Source organism: Gorilla gorilla, chromosome 21 (genome assembly GCF_029281585.2).
Source record: "Gorilla gorilla gorilla isolate KB3781 chromosome 21, NHGRI_mGorGor1-v2.1_pri, whole genome shotgun sequence".
Lineage (NCBI taxonomy): Eukaryota > Metazoa > Chordata > Mammalia > Primates > Hominidae > Gorilla > Gorilla gorilla.
In genome coordinates, this window is record NC_073245.2 from 18,611,983 (window position 1) to 18,635,739 (window position 23,757).

Genomic DNA, 23,757 nt, shown 5'->3' on the forward strand with positions numbered 1-23,757 from the left:
GACCAGTGACCACTGGCAAGAATGGAAGAAAACTGGATTTCTTGTGTTGTCACTAAGTTTTTTAGAAAAGCAATGTGTTTTGTTATCTTAATTCTCAAGGTTTTTCATTCTTCTGTGTGCCTCAGTGGACCAGAGTGGATCAGAAAAAAAATTGTAAATTTTTCACAAACAGTGCAAGTTTGATAGAAAAGGGCTAATGCATTTAAGTCAATGGCGACAATAATATTCCAGCTGAAGGTTATATGGAAGGAATATCCTCAGAGTTTGTTCTCTGCCCCAAGTCTTTACTAGTCAGAACTATTTTTTAGGCTAATTCATTATGACAAAACATCTGTATTTTTGCAAATACTTTTGGCCCCTTAGCTGACACCTACAAGATTACAAACTGACTGCTCTTTATCTTTACATTTTATTGGCTTTCCTTGACATTGACATATCTCTGCCTAATCATTTAATGTATCAAAAATCTTCAGCATTTGCTCCTTTTGTTAGCAAGGCAAAGCTTTGGGATTGAAAAGTTGATCCCTGGTTCACAGTTACAGTTCCCTGATTGCACAGTTATTTTATTGCTATGATATGCATGTGTTTACAAGAAGCTCACTGGTAGTCTACAATCATATTCTACCCAAACTACCCTTCAAACTCAATCTTTGTTCTTATTCAAGGTTAGGTAAATTCCTTCACTAGGGATTTTTAAATTCTTTAATATAATTATAAATAATCCTCACACTCACTCACCAAACTATTGTTGTTTGTTGATTTTAATCTATACTAAAAATTCTGTTAAAATATTTTATTCCAATGAGATAATAAAGGTAGAGAAAATAACCAAAAAGGTTATGGTTTAATTGACCTGTAGGGTATTAACTAGTCTGTATTCAATTTAGTAATATCTGTCTAGTTTGTGTTTTTGGTTTTTGGTTTATTTGCTTGGTTTTTGTTGACAAAAATATACAAATACATACATACAAACACATACACATACAAACACATACATATATTTGTGTATATATATTTATATGTATGTATGTGTGTATATGTGTGTGTATATATATATAAAAAATATTTATAAAATCAGTGTCTCATAGCCTCCTTTGACCTGGCTTTGACAACTTCCGGATTCCTCAACAATGGATTAAATAAAACTTGGATACACATTCTTTGCCTGTTCCAAATTATACCTTGACCTTGATTATATCTTCATTTGAGTATGACAAATATATGAAGTGTACACCTTCACTTTTCTATCCTGTACCCAAGGCAGACATCAAAATTAATCACAGGCATGGTTCAGAATCTTTGTCAACACAAGCACCCAGAAGACATTAACAATAAATAGAATTTGGAACTAAAGTTAAAATCCATTTGTCATTTCTGCCCTATTGGCCTATGTTGTTGTTTTTTCTTGCTTTTAAAAGTTGCTGATCAAACCAAAGGATGTTTATTCTTGCATTTCATTCTTGTTCTTCTTTCATGTTCAATAAACCATTGTATTAGATTGCACAGTTATTTTATTGCTATGATATGCGTGTGTATACAAGAAGCATACACTTGCCAGTTTTCCATACCCTGTGACTCCCCCAGTATGCACACTCATCCAGCAGTTACATTACTTTCCCTTCCTGGCCCCTGAAGATACTTGCATTTATTGCCTGTCTTTTAAGGAATTGCTATAGTTAGAGACTGGGTTGTGTGAAATTGCCTTTTGCATAGGTGAAAAACAGCAAATATTACAAATTTCATATCATTTGACCTAATCAGAACATAAGAACCAAACAAAATGCTGCTGTCTTTGGTGATCTTCCAGTTTCAAAACAATTCATTTTCTATTTTGAATCCCAATAATCATCCAAAAGAAGTAGTGATTTAGCACCCACTGTGCACAAAGCATCTAGTAGACACCAGGGACGACAAAGATACGTGCACATTCAGCTTTTAAAGGTGCTCGTGCCTGGGTTCCAAGGGGTGAATGGCCTTATTTTCTATTAGACGGTGAGCTCTTTGAGGGCAGAGGCTGTGTTTTACTGTGCTTTATTTTTCTGTGCATTTATCATATGGTAGATGTTTAATAAACCTTTGTGAAATTAGTGAAAGGAAAAGAGATAGGGGAGAAGGAAAGGAAATAGAGAGAAAGGGAGGAATAGAGATTCTGGTGTGAAAAGCACGTGCCCAGGCCCAGCTCAGTGGCTCATGCCTGTAACCTCAGGACTTTGGGAGGCTGTGGTGGGAGGATCGCTTGAGTACAGGTGTTCAAGACCAGCCTGGGGAACATAGGAAGACCCCTGTCTCTACGCAGAGAAAAAAAATTACCTGGGCATGGTGGTGCATGCCTATGGTCCCAGCTACTCAGGAGGCTGAGGCAGGAGGATTTCCCAAGCCCAGGAGGAAGGTTTTTCTTTTGCGAAACAGCTCCTCTCATCAAAAGAGCCAAAACAAACTTTCCTTCTTATTTTTTATTCTTGGACAATAGTAAAAGCAATTCAGCTATTGAGTTTCCAGAACTTGGGAAAAGCAGTCATCGGTCACCTTGAGAAATGTATTGAATGTGAAAAGATTTTTACTGTGGTAAATAATCAGTGCTAGCTTTGCCATTTACAAACGACACATCTCTTAGCAATCAAGAATAAATAATGTTTAAATCAGTAAAAATTAGAATTGTTAAATGTTGTCATTTTACTGATAGGCTTGGCAGTAGGGGAGAAGAGAAGGAAAACAGATACTTTTATATACCATTGGTGAAAGTCAATTGCTAGGACTTTAACAGAAAGAAAATTGGTTATGTGTATTAAAATCCTCAAAAGTATGCAAAGTCTTTGAATCAGAAATTCTATTTCTGGGAATTCATCCTGAAGAAATAATTAAGTATTTATACAAAGATGTAACCATCAGAGCAGTCAATGCAATGTCATTTATACTAGTGAAAAAATTAGAAACAACTTTAATGATCAATGATAATAGAATATTATTTCATATTATACTGCTATATTTTATGATATAAAAATATAGATAGTTGCATATTTTATGCTACAGTTAAATATCTGCATAGAATTTATTTTTACATTAAAAATGTTCATAATATATTGCTCAGTTAATACAAAGGTTACTAAATTATATATATAATTATATGTATGTGTGTATATGCATGATTACAGCTTCATAAAAGAATTATACACACACACGGGTATTTTTCTGGAAGGATACACACCAATGTTTTAGCAGTAGTTATCTCTGAAAGAAAAGTTAGGGATGTTCAAAACAAGTTTTATTTTTTGTCTCTGTTTATCTCATTTCCCAATTTTTCTTTAATGAACATATTCCACTTTTATAGTAATAAAAACTGTTTCAACAAGAAAAAAAAAAAAAAGAAATGCTACCCTCTGACATTTGTTGGCAACATATTTACTACCCGCAAATATGTTGTTTGAAGCTTTGATTGTCAAGATTGAAGAAACAAATTGTAGTGATAGACCAAAACACTTAAGATGATCCTATGTATCTATGAAGATTATGACAAAAAATTATCTCAATACATGTATCAAAACATCCAGTTGTACACCTTAAATATATAGTTTTTTAAATTATACCTCAATAAAGTTGACAAAAGAATTTTGTCAATATTTAGTATTAGTCAACTCAGAAAGGTTACAACATAGAAAAATTTCTAAATAGAATCTGAGTAAACTAAATTACCTGTATCATATTTCTGCCATCTGAAGTAAAATAATTCTTAATATGAGATTTAAAGATCTTTTTTCATGAGCATTCAAATTTTTATTTTCAGGAAAGACTCATTTGTGGGCATCTTTATTTTCTGTTTCAGAGAAAAATATCATTATTTGAAAACACCTTTTTTTTTTTTGAGACAGAGTCTCGCTCTGTCACCCAGGCTGGAGTGTAGTGGTGCGATCTCAGCTCACTGCAAACTCCACCTCCCGGGTTCAAACAGTTCTCCTGCCTCAGCCTCCCGAGTAGCTGGGACTGCAGGCACCCGCCACCACACCCGGCTAATTTTTCTGTATTTTTAGTAGAGACGAGGTTTCACCCTGTTAGCCAGGATGGTCTCGATCTCCTGACCTTGTGATCTGCCCACCTTCGCCTCCCAAAGTGCTGGGATTACAGGCGTGAGCCACCGCGCCCAGCCCCAAAAACACTTTAACATTATTTTAAATAATAAAACCACTTGTAAATTATTTATTTATTTATTTATTTATTTATTTATTTATTTTTATTTTGAGAAGGAGTCTCGCTCTGTCGCCCAGGCTGGAGTGCAGTGGCGCCATCTCGGCTCAATGCAACCTCCACCTCCTGGGTGCAAGCGATTCTCCTGCCTCAGCCTCCTGAGTAGCTGGATTATAGGCGCCCACCATGCCCGGGTAGTTTTTGTGTTTTGGGTAGAGAGGGGACTTCGCCATATTGGCCAGACTGGTCTCGAGCTCCTGACCTCAAGTGATCCACCCGCCTCAGCCTCCCAAAGTGCTGGGATTACAGGCCACTTGTACATAATTTTGATTATAAAGTAACATACATTAATAAGAAAAAAATTGAAAAATTACCCCAAATTCTATTACACAGAGATAAGCACTGATAACATTTTAGTGCCGATCCATAAAGTTAATACCAGTCTTATATTGGAAAACAGGAGGTTGCTGTTTATTTAAATCCTCTGAAAAGTTGGTGGGGCTCATGTAACTACATGTTTTCTCTATTGTCTGTGACATTTGGAAATAATTGTAGTGAAACAGAATAATCCTACACTCTTATTTATCCATACTAAAATGTCTTCTACCTTGGACACTACTAGATATTTCTGGAAAAAAAAAAAAAAGAGGCAACTTGACACCCATAAAAGAATGCATTCACATCCTTTCTAACTTCATTTCCTCCAGGACAAATATCAGTGGATGGGTTCATGCGCTATCTGAGTGGAGAAGAAAACGGAGTCGTTTCACCTGAGAAACTGGATTTGAATGAAGACATGTCTCAGCCCCTTTCTCACTATTTCATTAATTCCTCGCACAACACCTACCTCACAGGTATGAATTTTCTAGTTCTTTGTTACTTTAGCCAGTCTCACCAAATTTCACCAACCTCTACTTTCTGTTGTTCAGAAGCTGAAGTGTGTTTTCTTCCATTTCCTGCGAAGTGCCTCTGAGAACTCTGGGGTTCCACCACTAAAGCCTCCCGCCTCCCATGAGCAGTCATGTCCACATGTGTATGAAGCAATAGCATCATTTCTCCACAGCCTAAGTTTTTAAGTCTTCTAAAATGCAACCATGGCTGACATTTTCAGATCAATGGGATTTTTGTGTAACTGAACTCATTCTTCAGTGTACTTGAAGCCATGTCCAGTCCTACCCGGTTCTCTGGGCTGTGTTCATCTACATGACAGCTCAGAAGTTCTTAAGTGGTGGCTCATGCTTGTAATCCCAGCACTTTGGGACGCCGAGGTGGGCGGATCACCTGAGGTCAGGAGTTCGAGACCAGCCTGGTCAATATGGCGAAACCCCTGTCTCTACTAAAAATACAAAAAAAAAAAAAAAATTAGCCAGGTGTGGTGGTGCGTGCCTGTAAACCCAGCTACTTGGGAGGCTGAGGCAGGAGAATCACCTGAACCCAAGAGGCGGAGGTTACAGTGAGCTGAGATCACACCACTGCACCCCAGCCTGGGTGACAAGAATGAAACTTTGTCTCAAAAGAAAAAAAAAAGAATTAAGTAATTGCTTTTTGTTCAAGGTAGGACAGGGCTTTAGACAAAAACAAATTGACCTGTGAATGACAACTTATACTTTATTGTAAATATTATAATAAAGTAGGAAAAAACATCAATATGTTTCCTAATCTGATCTTAAATTAAGCCTTGACCTATTTGGCAGTCTGGTGAAGTGTATGCACCCTTCTCAGAATGCTAAATGCATAAATTAAGTACCTAGAATTAAAGAGGAAATAAATTCCATTGAAATATTTTTATAAAATGTTATTATATATAACCTTGTATATCTCAGTATTAACACAATTTAAATAAGTATAAGTAAAATGTTGTGATAATTAGCAACAATTGGAATATAATACACAGATCTTGCTAGTGACTTGTAAACTGCATACTTAACTGAAGAGAATGTTAAATTTTGTGTAGAGGTTAAAATTAAAACTGTAACCATTGTTTCTCATCCAAGTTCAAGGAGGTTCATGGAATATCACTTTAACAGTCTAGATATTTGACATGATAAAATTCAAAGAAGTATAATTTTTAAAATCTGAACACATTATAGAATCTTACATTTATCCTATATTTAGGACCACAAAACTCAAAAATACTTAAATATGTGTCCGGTTGAATTTTGGGTATTGTGTGTGATTTTGTTTAAGTGGAAGTCACAATATAGCGTAGATTTTTTACCAATAATCTTTTGAGTCCAAAATACCTTCCAACTGATATATTTATATTCATTACATTCTATTTTATTTGTTATATAATAAATGAGTCAGTAATACCAAAATGATTGAATGACAAGACTGTTTGGATATACATTTTATTTTTTCACCTTCTTTCAGAGTATATTAATTTTTCCCTTTCTGAATATCACTAGGGTTTTCAGATTTTATGTATGTTCATTCAATCACGGCTGCCATTCTCCTTTTGAGAGACCAAATTGTCTCAACTTTGGTTAGTAGGAGACATTTTTAGGCTATCATCTGTGTCCTCTTGACATGACCTATTAATCTTTGAAAGTGTTCTGGCACATAAAGGTCTTCCAGACTCACCTTATTCTTTTCTGCTCCAGAGATGGAAACAGACTAGTCCCCAGTGAGCCCTGGTTCTTTTTGATGGGAAAGAAAAAGTATGAGTAACAGCAATTTGGACCCTGAACATTGCCTGGACTGTTTCAGTGAATAAAGGAAGAAAAGATAATTTTTTTTTGTCTTTTTAAGGCACGAGTTCACATAAATATTTCTACTTCTACCTACCAATTTAAATTATTATTATTATCATTATTATTGAGACAGGGCCTCACTCTGTTGCCCAGGCTGGAGCACAGCGGCATGATGATAGCTTACTGTAGTCCCCATCTCCTGGGCTCAAGCAGTCCTCCCACCTCAGCCTCCTGAGTAGCTGAAACTACAGGCATGTGCCACCACACCTGGCTAATTTTTTATTTCTTGTAAAGACAAGGTCTCACTATGTTGCCCAGGCTGGACTCAGACTCCTGAGCTCAAGCAATCCTTCTGCCTCAGCCTCCCAAAGTGCTGGGATTAACGACATGAGTCACTGTGCCTGTCCCCAATTTAAATTATTTTTTTAATAATTTTTCCATAAGTTATAAGGGTGCAGGTGGTATTTGGTTACATGAGTAAGTTCTTTAGTGGAGATTTGTAAAATGAGATCCTGGTGCACCCATCACCCAAGCAGTATATACTGAACCATATTGGTTGTCTTTTATCCATTACCCCCTGCCCCAAGTCCCCAAAGTCTATTATATCATTCTTATGCCTTTGCGTCCTCATAGCTTAGCTCCCACATATCAGTGAGAACATAACGATGTTTGGTTTTCCATTCCTGAGTTACTTCACTTAGAAAAATCATCTCTAATCTCATCCAAGTCATTGGAAATGCTGTTAATTCATTCCTTTTTGTGGATGAGTAGTGTTCTATCATATATACATACCACAGTTTCTATATCCACTCATTGACTGATGGGCATTTCAGTTGGTTCCACGATTTTGCTATTGTGAATTGTGCTGCTGTAAACATGCGTGTGCAAGTATCTTTTTCAAATAGTGACTTACTTTCCTCTGGGTGGATACCCATTAGTGGGACTGCTGGATCAAATGGTAGTTCTACTTTTAGTTCTTTAAGGAATCTCCACACTGTTTTCCATAGTGGCTGTACTAGTTTACATTCCCACCAGCAGTGTAGAAGTGTTCCCTGATCGCTGCCTCCATGCCAACATCTACTGTTTTTTGATTTTTGGATTATGGCCATTGTTGCAGGAGTAAGGTGGTATCGCATTGTGGTTTTGATTTGCATTTCCCTGATCATTAGTGATGTTGAGCATTTTTTCATATGCGTGTTGGTCATTTGTACATTTCTTTTGAGAATTGTCTATTCGTGTCCTTAGCCCACTTTTTGATGGAATTGATTGTTTTCTCCTTGCTGATTTGTTTGAGTTCATTGTAGATTCTGGATATTAGTCCTTTGTCAGATGTATAGATTGTGAATATTTTCTCCCACTCTGTGGGTTGTCTGTTTACTCTGCTGACTGTTCCTTTTGCCGTGCAAAAGCTCTTTAGTTTAATTAGGTCCCAGCTATGTATCTTTGTTTTTATGCAATTGCTTTTACCCAAAAGCAATTTTTGGTCATGAAATTCTTGCCTAAGCCAATGTCTAGAAGGGTTTTTCTAATGTTATCTTCTAGAATTTTTATAGTTTCAGGTCTTAGATTTAGGTCCTTAATCCATCTTGAGTTGATTTTTGTGTAAGGGGAGAGATGAGGATCCAGTTTCATTTTCCTACATGTGGCTAGCCAATTACCTCAGCACACTTTGTTGAAAAGGGTGTTATTCCCCCACTTTATGTTTTTGTTTGCTTTGTCAAAGATCAGTTGGCTGTAAGTATTTGGGTTTATTTCTGGGTTCTCTATTCTGTCCTGTTGTTCTATGTGCCTATTTTTATACCAGTACCACACTGTTTTGGTGACTGTGGCCTTAGAGTATAGTTTGAAATCAGGTAGTGTGATGCCTCTAGATTTGTTCTTTTTGCTTAGTCTTGCTTTGGCTATGCGGGCTCTTTTTTGGTTCCATATGAATTTTAGAATTGTTTTTTCTAACTCTGTGAAGAATGATGGTGGTATTTTGATGGAGATTGCATTGAATTTGTAGATTGCTTTTGGCAGTATGGCCATTCTCACAATATTGATTCTACCCATCCATGAGCATGGGATGTGTTTTCATTTGTTTGTGTCATCTATGATTTATTTCAGCAGTGTTTTGTAGTTTTCCTTGTAGAAGCCTTTTGACTCCTTTTTTAGGTATATTCCTAAGTATTTTTTTTTTTTTGCAGCTATTGTAAAAGGGTTGAGTTCTTGATTTGATTATCTGCTTGGTCACTGTTGGTGTATAAAAGAGCTACTGATTTGCATATATTAATCTTGTATCTGAAAACTTCGCTGAATTCTTTTATCTGTTCTAGGAGCTTTCTAGAGGAGTCCTTAGGATTTTCAAGGTAAACAATCATATCGTCAGCAGTCAGGGACAGTTTGACTTCCTCTTCACTGATTTGGATGCCCTTTATTTCTTTCTCTTGTCTGATTGCTCTAGCCAAGACTTCCAGTACTATGATGAAGAAGGGTGGTGAGAGTGGGCATCCTTGTTTTGTTCCCATTCTCAGGAAGAATGCTTTCAGCTTTTCCCCATTCAGTATTAAGTTGGCTGTGGGTTTGTAATAGGTGGCTTTTAATTCATTAAGGTATGTCCCTTGTATGCCAATTTTGCTGAGCTGTGCTCTCTTTAGTAATCTTGATACCTAACAGATTATACATACTAACTCATTTGCTTTACTGAAAGCCTTATAATAATATTAAGAAAATTTTCAATATTAATACAAATAATAAAACTACAAAATGCAGTTCAAATTTGTGTATGCAGTTTTTAAATTACATTTCACTAAAAATTTACAATCAAATTAATTTCTTCTTCTAAATTAATTTCTTCTAAAGTCATTCATATGCCCTTCCTATGTATAACTTGGCAAACACAGATGTGGTAAAAAAATTTGGCTCCATTGTGTCAGGTTAGTTTAAATTTGAGGGTGTTGGCATATTAACAGCTAATCAGACTAAAAAGATGATGTGATACTTTCAGCTATTAGGAAAGAAAAGGCTTTACCTTTTTTATGAAGAAAGAACTCTAATAGATGTCTCCAAATTTCTGTACAATGGTTTTGTATCAACACCATCTGATTCATATACCTCATTTCTGGTCAATTATCTCTTCAATTATTTAATTTCTAGTACTGTTAGAATCCACATATTTTCAAATACTCAGTTTTTAAAACTATATTAACTATGTTGAATTGTATTCTCATCTAAGGGGTTTTGTTTTTGCTGTTGTTTTTTTTATCTTGCTCCCTTTTCTGAGCTCTGTATTATTATACCAAGGTTTGCATTAGATAAATCTGTAACCACCCAACTGGGTTCTTCTTGCCTGCTGCCTAGAAAAAGCCAATACACTGAGAACAGCAGGTGTTACAGCAGAGAAAGTTTACTTATTGCAAGGCAGCGGAGCAGAAGGATGGGACATATTTCTCAAATCAGTCTCTCTGATAATTCAGAAGCTAGGATTTTTCAAGGATAGTTAGGCAGGAGGGGGTTGGGAAGTGGTTAGGGAATGGCGAATGCTGATTGGTGGGTCAGGAAAGAAATGACATGGGAGTCAAAGCTGTCTTCTTGGACTGAGACAGTCCCTGGGAGAAGTTAAGTCTGTTTCTTGGCATGGGTCACAGGATGGGTGTCAGTAGTTGGTCCATGAGAATTCAAGGCCTGAAAAATACCTTAAACACCAGTCTTAGGTTTTATAATAGTGATGTTATATATAGGAGCAATTAGGGAGATTATGAATCTTGTGACTTCAGTCCTAAACCACAATTCCAACCTTGTGGTTAATTTGTTAGTCTTACAAAAGTTGTTTTGGTCCCCAGGAAAGGAGGGGATTAGTTTTGGAAAGGGACTGTTATCATCTTTGTTTTAAAATCAAACTATATACTAATTTCCTCCCATAGTTATCTTGGCCTGTACTCAGGAATGAGCAAAGACAGTTAGTTTGTGAGGTTAGAAGCAAGATGGAGTCAGCTATGTCAGATTTCTCTCACTGTCATGATTTTTGCAAAGGCAGTCAAATCTACATTCTCACAGTATTACCTTGCCCCAGTACCAGCCATTTATTTTCCTGCAAGGAAATTAAGGAGAATTCCATATAATTAGAAAAAAAACTATATAAAAATATAAATACAGGCTCTTGAAGTTTTGCCTGAAATGCTGTTTTGACTCATGGGTCAAAATTTGGTTTTACTTCACATATTATTGGTAGAATCATTGTTTTAATTACAGATGAAACTAATGTAGAAGTCCTGTTTCTCAGAAGCCTTTGGATAAACACAAATTTCTATGATATAAACATTCAAGCTACCCCAAATCAATTAAGAATGTTATAAAATAAAAATATAACCAATGCCTAATCCAATTGAATCCTATTAAATTTTTAAATCAATATCTAGAAAATAATTTAGTTTTTATACTTTACAGCCATTTTCAGAACAAGTAAAAACTGTATTTATAGAAACATTATTTCATATAAAGAGTGGTGGAAAAAAGAAAGTTTTCCTATTTAAATGAGTTTAAGAAATGCTAGGTGCAAAGGAAGGTTAGCACCTACCGTAATGTGTTTTGAATATAAAATAAAAGGATCAGAGTCTCACAGTCATTAACTCTTCATCCTCCTTGTCACCACCCAACTTATTTTCTTGGAGCATTTTAAGGACTAATATTCCTGAAAAATGCTATCTAAATCCAAATAGGAAGAATTTCAATATTCAGGATATTTTCTTTGAGCATCCAAAGGGACTGTAAAAATTAAATATACAGAATGAAACCAATCAGTTTAGCAATGCATTATTATTATGTCTATTTCTCTGCTCATTATTGCCCCTTTGTTGAATATCAAGATGCCCAGAAGTAAAAATAAATTTTATCATTGAGAGAAATAGATGCACTGAATGAGTGGTTTTTAATTATCATGGTCACTTTTTGGATTTGGGTTGATTTTGGCAGTACCCTCAGTACTGATTATGTTTTAAATTATTGCTTTTCCTTGAGGAATCCGCCCTTATGACTCAAGAAAAAGAAATCTTCCTAGTAAGAAACACTATGCAGTAAATACAGCCTATACTTGTGCACCTCTTCATAAACTTTCCCATACTCCCAACTATTTGGGAGATAATGGCTTCAGAAACACTGGAAAGGCAAAGCCGTCTATCTCCGGACAGCTAATATCTTCATTCAGATAAGAAAGAAACCATTAGATTTGAGGGTTTTGCTATCCCCAATAATCTGATGAATTAGATTATCTGACTGAATGTTTCTGATAATTATTCAACTCCTCTCCTCATGTATAAGTTCTTGGCTGAAGAAAAGTTCTAAAAATGATTTAAGACCTAGCTGTACCCTTGCCAGTCATCTGCTACAAACCCAGACTTTGAGCACCCCTCCTCTCTTTCCCATCTCTCCCACTCATTTAGCCCTTAGCATATGCAACGTTTTATCATTTGTTTTTGCTTTAGAGCACACACAGACCTAAGAAAGTCAGGTGGTAGAATGAAAAGAAGATGAGCTTAGGAAATAAACAGGGCCCAGTTTAAAATGGCCTTTAAGTAAATGACATACTTAACTCATTTGAGCCTTGGTTTGTTTGTAAAATGGAGATAAATTAAAACAGCCAGGGTTCTTGTGGCTGAAAGTAATAGGATGCTATTATTTAATGGCTTAAAGATTTAAGCAGTGTATTACCTCACACAGCAAGGCACGCAGGAGCAGAGTGGTTGAGGATTGGTTAAATCAGGAATTCATTAATATCATGGAAGACCCAGGTGGTTTCTGTCTTTTTGGTCTCCTTATGGTTTCAAGATGACTGTGTACCCTAAGCATTCCCTCCCTATGAACCAAGATCCACAAAGGACATGGCAAAAGTTCTTGTGACCCTTCTAAGAGTGAAGAAAATGTTCCCAGAGGTTCCCTGACAGCCCCCCACCTCCGTCCCCTCAATCTGGTAGGCATTCTTTATGCCATGTTATATATAGCTCAGAGTCACACCACACAGCAATGCCCACAGTAATTGCTAACATGGGCCATAGAACTACCATGACTGACTGAGAAAAATCAAGATTTACCCCAAGGCTGCAGAGAAGACCCTGAAGCATATCAGAACCTAGATAAAATATTGTATTGGCAAGGAAAAAGAGAAAGAAGAGACAGAAAGGGCAACCAGAAGTGTAAGAATGGGAAGAAATTTATGTTTGCCTTCCTACCTGGATGGTAAGGGTAAAGGAATATGTCTCATATCATTTTCATATCCCCAGTAACCAGTATTTTGCCTCCCACAGAAAATGTTTTGGGGAATATATACAAACACATAATGGTGAAGCTCCTATAATCAGTAAAGTATATACTTGAAGTCGTTTTCTTAAGAGTGGAAATGACTTTAGGCTCTTACATAGACACTTTGTCTCCTAAGCCATCTCATGGCAATTGCTCTGTGTTCAAGAGAGCACCATGGTTTCACTGGGGCAGCAGGCAGATACCATGTAATTGAGAAATCAGATCAAACAGATGCATCTAGAGAGGGTCAAGACAAATAATACATTCTCTGCATTTTGGACAGTTTCCTCAGGTGTAGCCATGAGATTATATGCCCTGAATGGCTGCCATAGCATTGAAAGCAAGGAAATATAGTCCTCATCTCCATCTGTTGAAGGGGACAATGACTATTGAAGAAGGCCACTGAATTAACAAATATATCACATTCTGGAACCTTCTTACCCTGGAGGTTGAAGGGAAGACATTAATGATAAATATGAAAACAGGCAATTAATCATCAGCCACTGCAAGATGAGAAATTCTTCAGAAGTTTGTGTTAATGGAGGGATTGCTATTTTCGATCTTCTGGTTTTTTCTATCCCCGGATGCCTTGGGTAATCTGAGACAAAGCTCAAGGGAATGTAACCAGCCACCCAAAATGAAAGCAGTCAAGTGAGAAGTTGCAGAGCTGTGACTTGGGACAGTATTATGAATTACTCTGAGAAGGAGCTTCAGCTCCCAAGTTCAATCATGGGCTTGGAATGTATTCCAGAGGGTGTTCAGAGCCAGGGAGAGATGATGTCAAATACTAGTTTCAGAAATACCAAGGGTTGAATGACTCATGACCTATCACTAATCTCAACCTTCAGTGATCTGCTAGCCCCAGAAGCTATATTTATTCAATATATTCAAATGGAAATATAATGGGTAGATGAGATGTCATAATGAGTTAAGAATTTTAGGGAACAAAAATAAATCAGCTTTGAGGCTTAAGGCAGAAAAGAGAGTAACAGAGAATATGAATACATGTGTTTGAAAAATATTTCCATAAATGAAGTAAAACATACAGGGAACCTACTATGCATTCCAAGGAATAGGGTAGTTATGGATAAATGTGGGTTTTCTCAAAGTATGCTTTCTTTGGGAGGGTTCCATTTCTAATAAAAAGTATTCATTTTAAGAATGAACAATGAGTTTACCTTGGAGGGATTCTGTTGGTCTTAGGTGGACAATAAACTCTTTCTCTTTTTTATTCTTCAGTTTTTTTCCCCACATTCCTTTGCATCTCACAAACCCAACCTCATGCCTTACCATGGTTTTCAAAACATTAACGGATCAACATTCAAAAAATACATCAAATTCCTTCTAATTGTTCTTTGATTTAAAATATTCAGAAGAAAATCTAAGGAAATGTTTCTCAAAACTTTGAACCTCTTATTTCAGAATGCTCTAGTGTCTGTTAGGTATTTATCTACTTTGATACACTGTTAAATCTGATTAAATTCATCACACTATCCTTATTAAAGTTAGTAACATTCAACTAGTATTAATGAAATTGATTCAGAAATTGTACAATATGTAATTGTGTTGATATCGTCAGTGATGTGCTTAAACAATTCTCTAAACAGTACACACAAAAATCTGCTCTATTCTTTAATACCAGTGCAGTTTTCTGCAGGAGCAAGCATTTTAAATTAAATAACCTGATAATATTTGAATTATTCACTTCCTTTAGCTATAGTAGCTCCTCTTTAAGTTTAGAAATAACATATAAATGTTTGTCTTTTCCCCTTTACTCCCACTGTCCCCTTGTCCCTAATGCAGAAAAGACCTTTGTAAATCTTTGCCATGACAATGAACTTTGAAAAGGCAATTAGGAATGGCAATTTGATTATCCAGCATCAGGAAGTTTCTAGATCATTTTGTCAGCGTTTCTGCTTTTCCAAATGCATCTTTGTGTTGAAAACATCCCATTTTTCCAGTAGAGAAAAGTTATTATGCAGACCCACTTAATCAGCCTTTCAGTGCATTTACCAGGGCTCTATAGAACTCAAAAATGTCATCCTTTTGTTATGCTGGTGGTTGAGTATTATGACATGCATATAAAAATAAAATTAAGCTAGTAGGCTTAATCCCATTTTCTTTGTCCTGTGTGTCTCCACGGGGCACATCTTGTCCATGTCAAAGTCATTTTAACAGTTTGCATCAATATGCCATCTTTTAACTGGCTATTTAAAAAAATGATGGTAGGCCAAATGTGGTGGTTTATACCTGTAATCTCAGCACTTCCTGAGGCAGAGGCAGGAGGATCGGTTGAGCCCAGGAGTTTGAGACCAACCTGGGCAACATAAGGAGACCCTGTCTCTAAACAAAATACAAAAATTAGTTGAGCATGCTCGTGCACATCTGTGGTCCCAGTTACTTAGGAGGCTTAGGAAGGAGGATGACTTGAGCCTAGGGGGTTGAAGCGTCAGTGAGCTATGATCACACCACTGCACTCTAGCCTCGGTGACAGAGTGAGATCCCATTTCAAAGAAAAACTTTTAAAAAAATGATTGGGGCTTATAGAATATAAATCAAAGAAAATATTTAATAGGGAAAACCAAAGACTTCAATTTGTGTGTTGCTAATGGGCCTGTTGCAAGAGCTATTTATTATTACTCTTTCAAAAATAGTTTATCCTGAAATTAGTGACTTCCACTGACTTAAGTAAAATAGGAGCTTTTGGCTTCCATGCCCTGTGTATTATAATCAAGGCCCTCAGACCTTTCAGGTGCCTTCATTATAACAATTCTCATCACTTTAATAGGGTATGTTAGTTCTATTCACAGAAGTCCCATTCTGGTAAAGTTTATCTTTTTCTTCCATTGCTTGTGTTTTTGGTGTTGTATCTACAAAACCATTGCTGAATCAGGGTCACAAAAATTTACTGCTATGTTTTCTTCTAAAGGTTTTGTAGTTTTAGCTCTCATATTTGTACACTTGATCCAATCTGAGTTTAGTTCTCTATGGTATGAGGTAAGGATCCAAGTTCTTCTTTTTTTATTTTTATGTGGCTATCCAGTTGTCCCAACACTATTGAAAAGATGGTTCTTTCTGCACTGAATTGTCTTGGCAATTGTTGAAAGTCAGTTGACCATAAATTGAGGGTTTATTTTGGAAATCTCAATTCTATTTCCATTAATCTATATGTCTGTCTTTATGCCAGTACCACATGGTCTTGATTACTGTAGCTTTGTTTTAAGTTTTGAGAAGTGTGATTCCTCCATCTTTGTTCTTATTTTTCAAGATTGCTTTTGGCTGTTTCAGGTTCCTTAACATTTCTATATGAACTTTGGATCAGTTTGCCAATTTTTTCCAAAAAAGCCTGGTGAGATTTTGATAAGAATTGAATCTTTAGGCCAATGGTGGGGAGTAGTGTCATCTTAGCAATACCAAGTCTTCTGCTCCATGAACATGAGATGTATTTCCATTTATTTGGGTCTTCTTTAGTTTCTTTCAACAACATTTTGTAATTATTAGAGAATAAGTTTTGCAATCCTTTGTTTAATTTAAATTTATTTATTTATTTATTTATTTTTGAGACAGAGTCTCACTCTGTTGCCCAGGCTGGAGTGCAATGGCACCATCTCGACTCACTGCAAGCTCCGCCTCCTGGGTTCACACCATTCTCCTGCCTCAGCCTCCTGAGTAGCTGGGACTACAGGCGCCTGCCACCACACCCGGCTAATTTTTTGTGTTTTTAGTAGAGATGGGGTTTCACCATGTTAGCCAGGATGGTCTCGATCTCCTGACCTCATGATCTGCCCGCCTCAGCCTCCCAAAGTGCTGGGATTACAGGCGTGAGCCACCATGCCCGCCCTTAAATTTATTTTTTTTTAAAGAGCACTTTTAAAAACAGAATGTTTAGCTTTTCTCAGCATTTGTGCCTTTGGCAAACATGTCAGAGGCAGCTGACTTATATAATAGAACAGTCTTCCAACAATAAATTCTCATCAGGAGGCAGTCAGAATTAAAAGAGTGAGTTTTGATGCTATAATCCTGGATCTTCTACTTCCTAGCATTGGAAACTTGGGCAACTGAACTCTGTGCCATTTTATTATGTGAAATAGGTATTTTTTTATTAAATAGTTATGCCACAGAGATTTTTTGTGAAGATTAAATGTTTAGTATATATACAGTCCAAAAACCTGTAATTGGCACATGGTAAATAGTTAATAAACATGCATCGTTGTTATTGTTACAATGCCCTATCTTTCCCCAAAGCACTACTACAGATTCTATTTGAAATTGAGCCATTACCTTCTGGTATGTTGAGGCAGAAGAAAGGCAAAGAATAACTGCTCCAGCTCTTATACTCTTTGTTTTCCCGTTATTGAGGAGCCTTTCTAAGAAAGCACCACTGTCTTCCTTGCTTCATGGGAATCTGGGGTTTGTTTTGTTGGTGTTTTATAGCTGGCCAACTGGCTGGAAACTCCTCTGTTGAGATGTATCGCCAAGTGCTCCTGTCTGGTTGTCGCTGTGTGGAGCTGGACTGCTGGAAGGGACGGACTGCAGAAGAGGAACCTGTCATCACCCATGGCTTCACCATGACAACTGAAATATCCTTCAAGGTAGAGTATATGAATGTTACTAAGAGAGGCAGCTGGAGACACCTGATTCCTTTTGGTTAAAGCCTCCTAAGGTAGAAAGTCCCAGTGGTCACAATTAAGTCCAAAGGCTGTTAATCATCTTTGTAATTTCAGAGGCTAAAATTTGGCTGTTTATTCATGAATAATTGGCATCAGGTGAATTAATTCATGCTAACCAAATTCTAAGGAAACTGTCTTGTGAAAGGAAATATCAATGTATTTGTCTTGTCCTCTTTAGCACTCTTACTCCTAATTTCTTGCATTTTATTTTTGTGAAATATACATGAAGAATACAGACAACTTATTTCTATGCTTTAACTAATGGCTATAAAGTATGCATCCATGTAACTACCATCTAAATCGAGAAATAGAAACTTGGGGAGTACCTGAAACACTTCCATGTATCCATTCCCATCAGAATGTCCTGTTGACCCTCGGAGTCCTGTTTACCATCCTGACTATTACAGTGGTCCCTACTTTGCGCTTCTTTAGAGCACAAAGTACAAATTTATATGCAGCTCTAAATGATGTAGCTTCACCAATTTTTTTCACTTGTAAATTGATTCACGCTATAGTATACATTATTTTATGACTTGCTTTTTTCACTCCACATTGTTTAGAAGGTCCATTAATATTGTTTCAGATAACTCTAGATTTTTTGGCTTTCTTTATCATGATGATAGTGTTAATTATTATATAAGATTCCATTCTGTGATGCTAGCTTTTGGAATGTTGACATCTATCAGTCAAAGACCCCTAGGAACATACCTATGGTCAAGTTGGGTTTGTTTGCTCATACAACAAAGGAGAACACATGTTGTAGGGAGCTGGAGTGTCTCAGTAAAAGTTTATTAGAGAGGACTTACAGGACTTGGGCTTATAGTAGGTGATTTGGGGGACGGTTCAAAGGAGAAGGGTTTTGCGATGGATTGGGTGCTGTCAGGAGGCACAAACAATCCTATGAGAGGGTATCTTAGTAAATCCTGTCTAGGAAGCAGGACTAAAGCTGTTACTGATAAAGATGCATCAGCCATTCTTGTTAGTGAGAAATGAGGTGCATTTGGTCTCTTTCTTTTTCCACCCTTAGCTCTATTTTGCACCACAAGGGGCCACACATTCATGTGTATGGACACCCAAGCCCAAATATCTAAAGTCTGTCCACATGTCCTGCAAAGAGCCTTCCCCAGGGGGTTGGGGCCATTGGAGTAGGGGAAATCTGGGGTCCTAGGTACTTGGAGAGTGACTGGAGAAAGAAGTTGTGGGCTTCAGGGAACATGTTCTCTTGGCTGACTCTCGCTTTCTCACCCCTTTAAATGGGAATCAGAAGAGAAGGGCCAGAGGACAACCTCTCGCACTAGGTCCCAAGGCATAAGCCCTGTTGCCTGGGATGCCTGGGTCTCAGGGAAGTGTCACTAACTCTTATCTGAAGCAACCAAGGAAACAGAGTCCAAGTATGTAAGTAATTAAGGTGAGTGGAGACAAGGCCATTGAACATGGGAGATCAGAGTACTGAGAAGCAAGAATATGGGATGAATTCAATGTTAATATCACCAAGGTTAGTGACGAAGCTTTGGATGAAGAAACTGTGAGCCACTTGCCAACTCTTTTCTGAATAAGGGTGGCTCAGTAGATGGCAGAAGTGAAGAAGAGGTAAAAACTCTTTTGGCTGCCTCATGGGAACTAGGATATTTTTTTAAAGAAGATTGAAAGGTAGTGTTTTAGAAGTAGCATTGAGAGCAAAAAGATCCCAAACCCCAGCTTCTTAATGTGAAACACTTGAGATGTGAGAAAATAAACAGTGATCACTGAAGAAAGCAGCTAACAAGAAGCAAGATTTTCAAGGGACAGCCAAGTTTCTGTTTAGACAAAAGGATTTTTCTGATTGAAGTTGCTGTATTAGACAATAATAAAAATGTTTTCAGCAGTAATATCATTCACACCTAAAAATATGTGTATTATGTTGTGCCTAAGGAATACGACTTTTCATTTATTCAACTTAGCCTACAATGCAATAATTAGAGAAAATAGCACCCTTCACTTAAATTTTATAACAAAGTTTAATATGGGGTTGACATTAATTCTGATCAAAATCTTTAAAAGCTGTGTCTGTTCCTGAAATTGAGCATGATTATGACCCTTGCATTTTCTTAAGTGGAAAATCAATGTTTAATTCATTTCCATAGTCCCACTTCTTCCCTCTCAGACCTTGCTATGGTCCTTTGTCAACTACCTAAGATGCAGTCTAACAGTTGGGCTCTTTAAGAAAAAGTGGAGACAGGTGACCCCCATGTGGAGCCAGTGCAGCTTGAGCTCATCTGTCTGTTGATGGATGATGATGCTCCTGCAATGGCAGACAGCACGCCCTGATGGAGCTGAGAGCTGGTGGCACCGCACACTGTCCATCCACCAGGAAGACCTGCCCCACTCCCCAGGCCACTGCCCTGTCTACCCTCCAGAGACATTGTGAGAAGCAATTGTTATTTTCTTAATAATTTAAAATCCTCCAAGTTCTCTGAGTTCCTTGTGGGAGAATAAACACCAAGAACATCCTAAGGCATATTTATTTTATGTGAAGCTTTTGCTTCTTGGCCTCTGCCTGCCATTGAGTCAACTTGGAGTGACTCTCCTTGTGCACTCGATCATAGAAGTGGTTCTTCAATTACATCTGTAATCCCAGAGTCACGGGCTGATTGAACATCTCTTTCTGGGCTCTGGAAGCATGGCTTCTCAACCACATCCACACACTTGCCAGTGGGTGAGAGGCTTAAAGACTAAAATCTAACCCAGAATGCTGCTTTCTCTCTCTGCCTGCTAGAGTTGGAAGTGGGGAGGTGACCAGGATGGCTAAAGACAGGAGTGAATTCATCATCCCAGTTGGTTTTTCCAGCTATTCCTCCTGCTAATGCACATAGCAGGATAGACAGTTCTGGCTGAGATGTGGGTAGGTGATAGTGGGTGAGGATGGATGTGGGGAGTGGAAATGCCAACCTATTTTGCAGACTGATATACAGTAGCAAGGATGCTTTGCATCAGGACTGAGACTAGGAAAGGAAAGTAAGTCTCCTAGCAAGTAAAATTTAAGGATGTCTTTGCTCTCAGGGCTGTGTAAGCACAGAGCTGGCACTAGAGAGTGAGTGTCTCTTTAAATTTTGCACATAGTCGCCTCTCTTGCCTCATCCTAGTCCCAACACTGCTTGCATGATTATTGGCATGCAGTCTGCTTTCCCTGAACCCAGCGTGTAAAGTGACTTTGTAATAAGAAAGAGTAAGAAGAGAAACAGGGCACAAGGCCCTACATAATCTGCAATCCCATTACCTTGTTTCTTACTGCTTTCCCCCTCACCCACTGGGCTCCAACAGTACTGACCTTGCTGTTCATTGGCTGTGCCAGGCTGGTCCCACCTCACAGCCTTTGCACAGGCTCTTCCCTCTGCCTGGAATGGTATTCTCATAGGTATCTGCCTGGTTCTTCCCTTGCCTCCTTGAAGCCTTCCTCAAATGTCACCTTCTCAGTGAGGCCTCCTGGGACCGATCTATTTAATACTGTCACCAGCCACCGCTCCCAATCCCCAAACTACTGACATAACCCCTGACACCCTCACTTTTAAGTAATGTATTTTCCTAAGGCACTTATCATATCACCTTCCAACAATCTGCCTAATTTGCTTAATTCCTATGTTCCTTGTTTATTGCCCCTTCTACTAACACATAAGCTCCACAAAGACAGGGCTCTTTGTTCTGTTCCCTGATCTGTCCCAAGTTCTCTTCTTTGAGCAGAACCTGACATATAGTAGGTGCTCAATAAATGTTTTTGAATGAATTTTCCCTTCCCAGAGCAAGTAGATCAAATACAGCATAACCTCCATTTTCAGTCTTTCTTGCCTCTGCTCATCAGATAAGTGAATTTGTCTTTCTCCATCCTACACATAATATGTTGGTAGAGGCAGGGAAAACATTCCCCCAACATTTGCCAGTTTTAGCTGCCCTGAACATTTGGGCCAGGTATTCACAGTATAATTAGACTATATTCTGTAGCTACACTGCATAGTGCAGCAGCAAAATAAACTGATTGCAGAGTTCATTTTTATGTCACCCAGTGTATCTGCTTTCAGTATGTGTGACCTGGAAAGCTTCTGTGTGATAGATCCCAAAAGCAAGAGATCCTATTGGCATTTGCTCCCTGTTTACTGTATGGGTCAAAATAAAAAGTTACATTCTGGGAAAGGAGACATTCAGCTTCTTTATGAAGGGCGTTTTGTTTTGTAGTCTGGCTTTATTATTTATCCCATATATCTGTTTCTATGCCTCATCACCTTAGCCTTCCTGGTGGCCATGACATAGCAATTCACCACTTAGTTTTCATTCTCTCTTCTCCCACCCGATATCCTTTCTCCTTACGCTTGACACCACCCACCCACCTCCTTCCCAGGGTGGCTTTTCTCCCTTTAGGCAGCTTCCTTTTAACCAGCAATGATATAAGATGGAAAACTGGATAATGTAATAAAATATATGAGGAAAACATATTAAATTCGAGTAGGTTAAATCCAGCATTTCTGAAAATAAAGTGTCATTCATTCCCTGAGAAAAACAATAATTTAGGATGCAGTTTCACTGCTACCTAAATGCACATATAAAATGGATATCCAAATACACCCTACTGTTGTCTGTCGAGGATAAAGGATTTCAAGGCCAGTTTGTCTCACTGGAGTTTAGTAATTGAACCATATGGCTTATAGATTATTGAATCTAGTGTTACAAGTCTCTGAAAAACAATTTTGGCTTGATAAAGAGCAATGGAGCATTACCATACTTTCACATCCAATGTCCACCAATTATAGCAAGTATGAAAGAATGAAACTTAAAAGCTATAACTGGTTTTCTCATCCTAACTGATCACGCACACCATACAAAATATTTCAAAGGCACAAAAGCATGAAAGTTCTCCAGTGGAACTTCTAAAGTTTTCAGTTGCTCCCAACTAAAATTATTAGATGAAGTTTAGTAATTTTTTTTGCTTTAATAATTGGAAAAGTTTTCCTAAGCTGCTAGCTAAAGTTATGGTAGAGATGGGGAGAGGTGGACAGAGAGAGGAGGGAGAAGGATGGGTGAGAAGGAGAGAAAGGTGAACACAGAAGGTAAGGATGCTACTCTGGAGATGACTGCCAGGGGTCCAGTACAAGCTCTTCCATTTAGTCACTGCAAGACCTTGGAGAAGCTTCCTTCCCAGTGCAAGTCTCCTTTGTTATCAGCAAAATGGAGATGATAATAGTGCTTACCTGCTAGGGTGGTTGTAAGTAAGCATTCAATAACCCTACTTAATACACAAATATTGCTTAAACTATGCATGGCATGCAGTGACTACTCTATAAATGTTAGCTTTGGATGTTATCATTGAAATTCATAAAAGCCAAATGTTAGCTTTCTTTCTGTAAATATAATGGTTGTGTATTACATAGGCATGGACTTATTAAGCCAGAGTGAAGGTGGGGGGCTGAATTAAGTCATCTGTAAGGCTAACATGGTAGAAGGTGTGGGCATCCTCTACGCTCAACCCATGGCATCCACTTCACCTCCAGGAAGGTACCAGAAGCCCAAATTGTAGTAAACTAAACACAGCCCAGGCCTTGGTTAGGGGCCCAGTAGGAGCAGAGAAGGGAACAGCAGATGAGCTTGGATGCTCCACTGCAAACATGAGTCCTAAGCCAAGCACACAAGATCAGAAGTACACAATGTCAGAGGCAGGACAAATGGAAAAGCAGGGGAAACAACACAGGAAGATCTAGGAACCCCAGTGGCCCAGCTGTAGTTCAGACCACACAAAGCATCCCCACTGTGGGAAGAGAGAATGAAACCCAGGGAGCCAGGAAGATGGGGGGCATGGACTCCCTACGAGTCTAAGAGGCCCAGAGAAACACTCACATTTTATCAGCCAAAGAAAGATACGAGAGAGATTTGACCTGGAGCTAAATACCCACTTCCTAAATTAGAGGAGGGAAGGAGGG

The 23,757-nt window shown here is 37.9% G+C and overlaps 1 protein-coding gene across 2 annotated transcripts in view; it reads left to right on the forward strand.

Annotated features, from left to right (window-relative positions):
• The window catches only part of PLCB1 (phospholipase C beta 1), a 745,127-nt gene that overhangs the window by 540,459 nt on the left and 180,911 nt on the right, over positions 1-23,757 (forward strand). For both annotated transcript variants that reach the window (XM_019017473.4, XM_019017472.4), the window contains exons 10-11: positions 4,887-5,033; positions 17,580-17,737. In XM_019017473.4, coding sequence (XP_018873018.4) covers positions 4,887-5,033; positions 17,580-17,737 — 305 coding nt within the window. The remainder of the gene's footprint in view (positions 1-4,886; positions 5,034-17,579; positions 17,738-23,757) is intronic.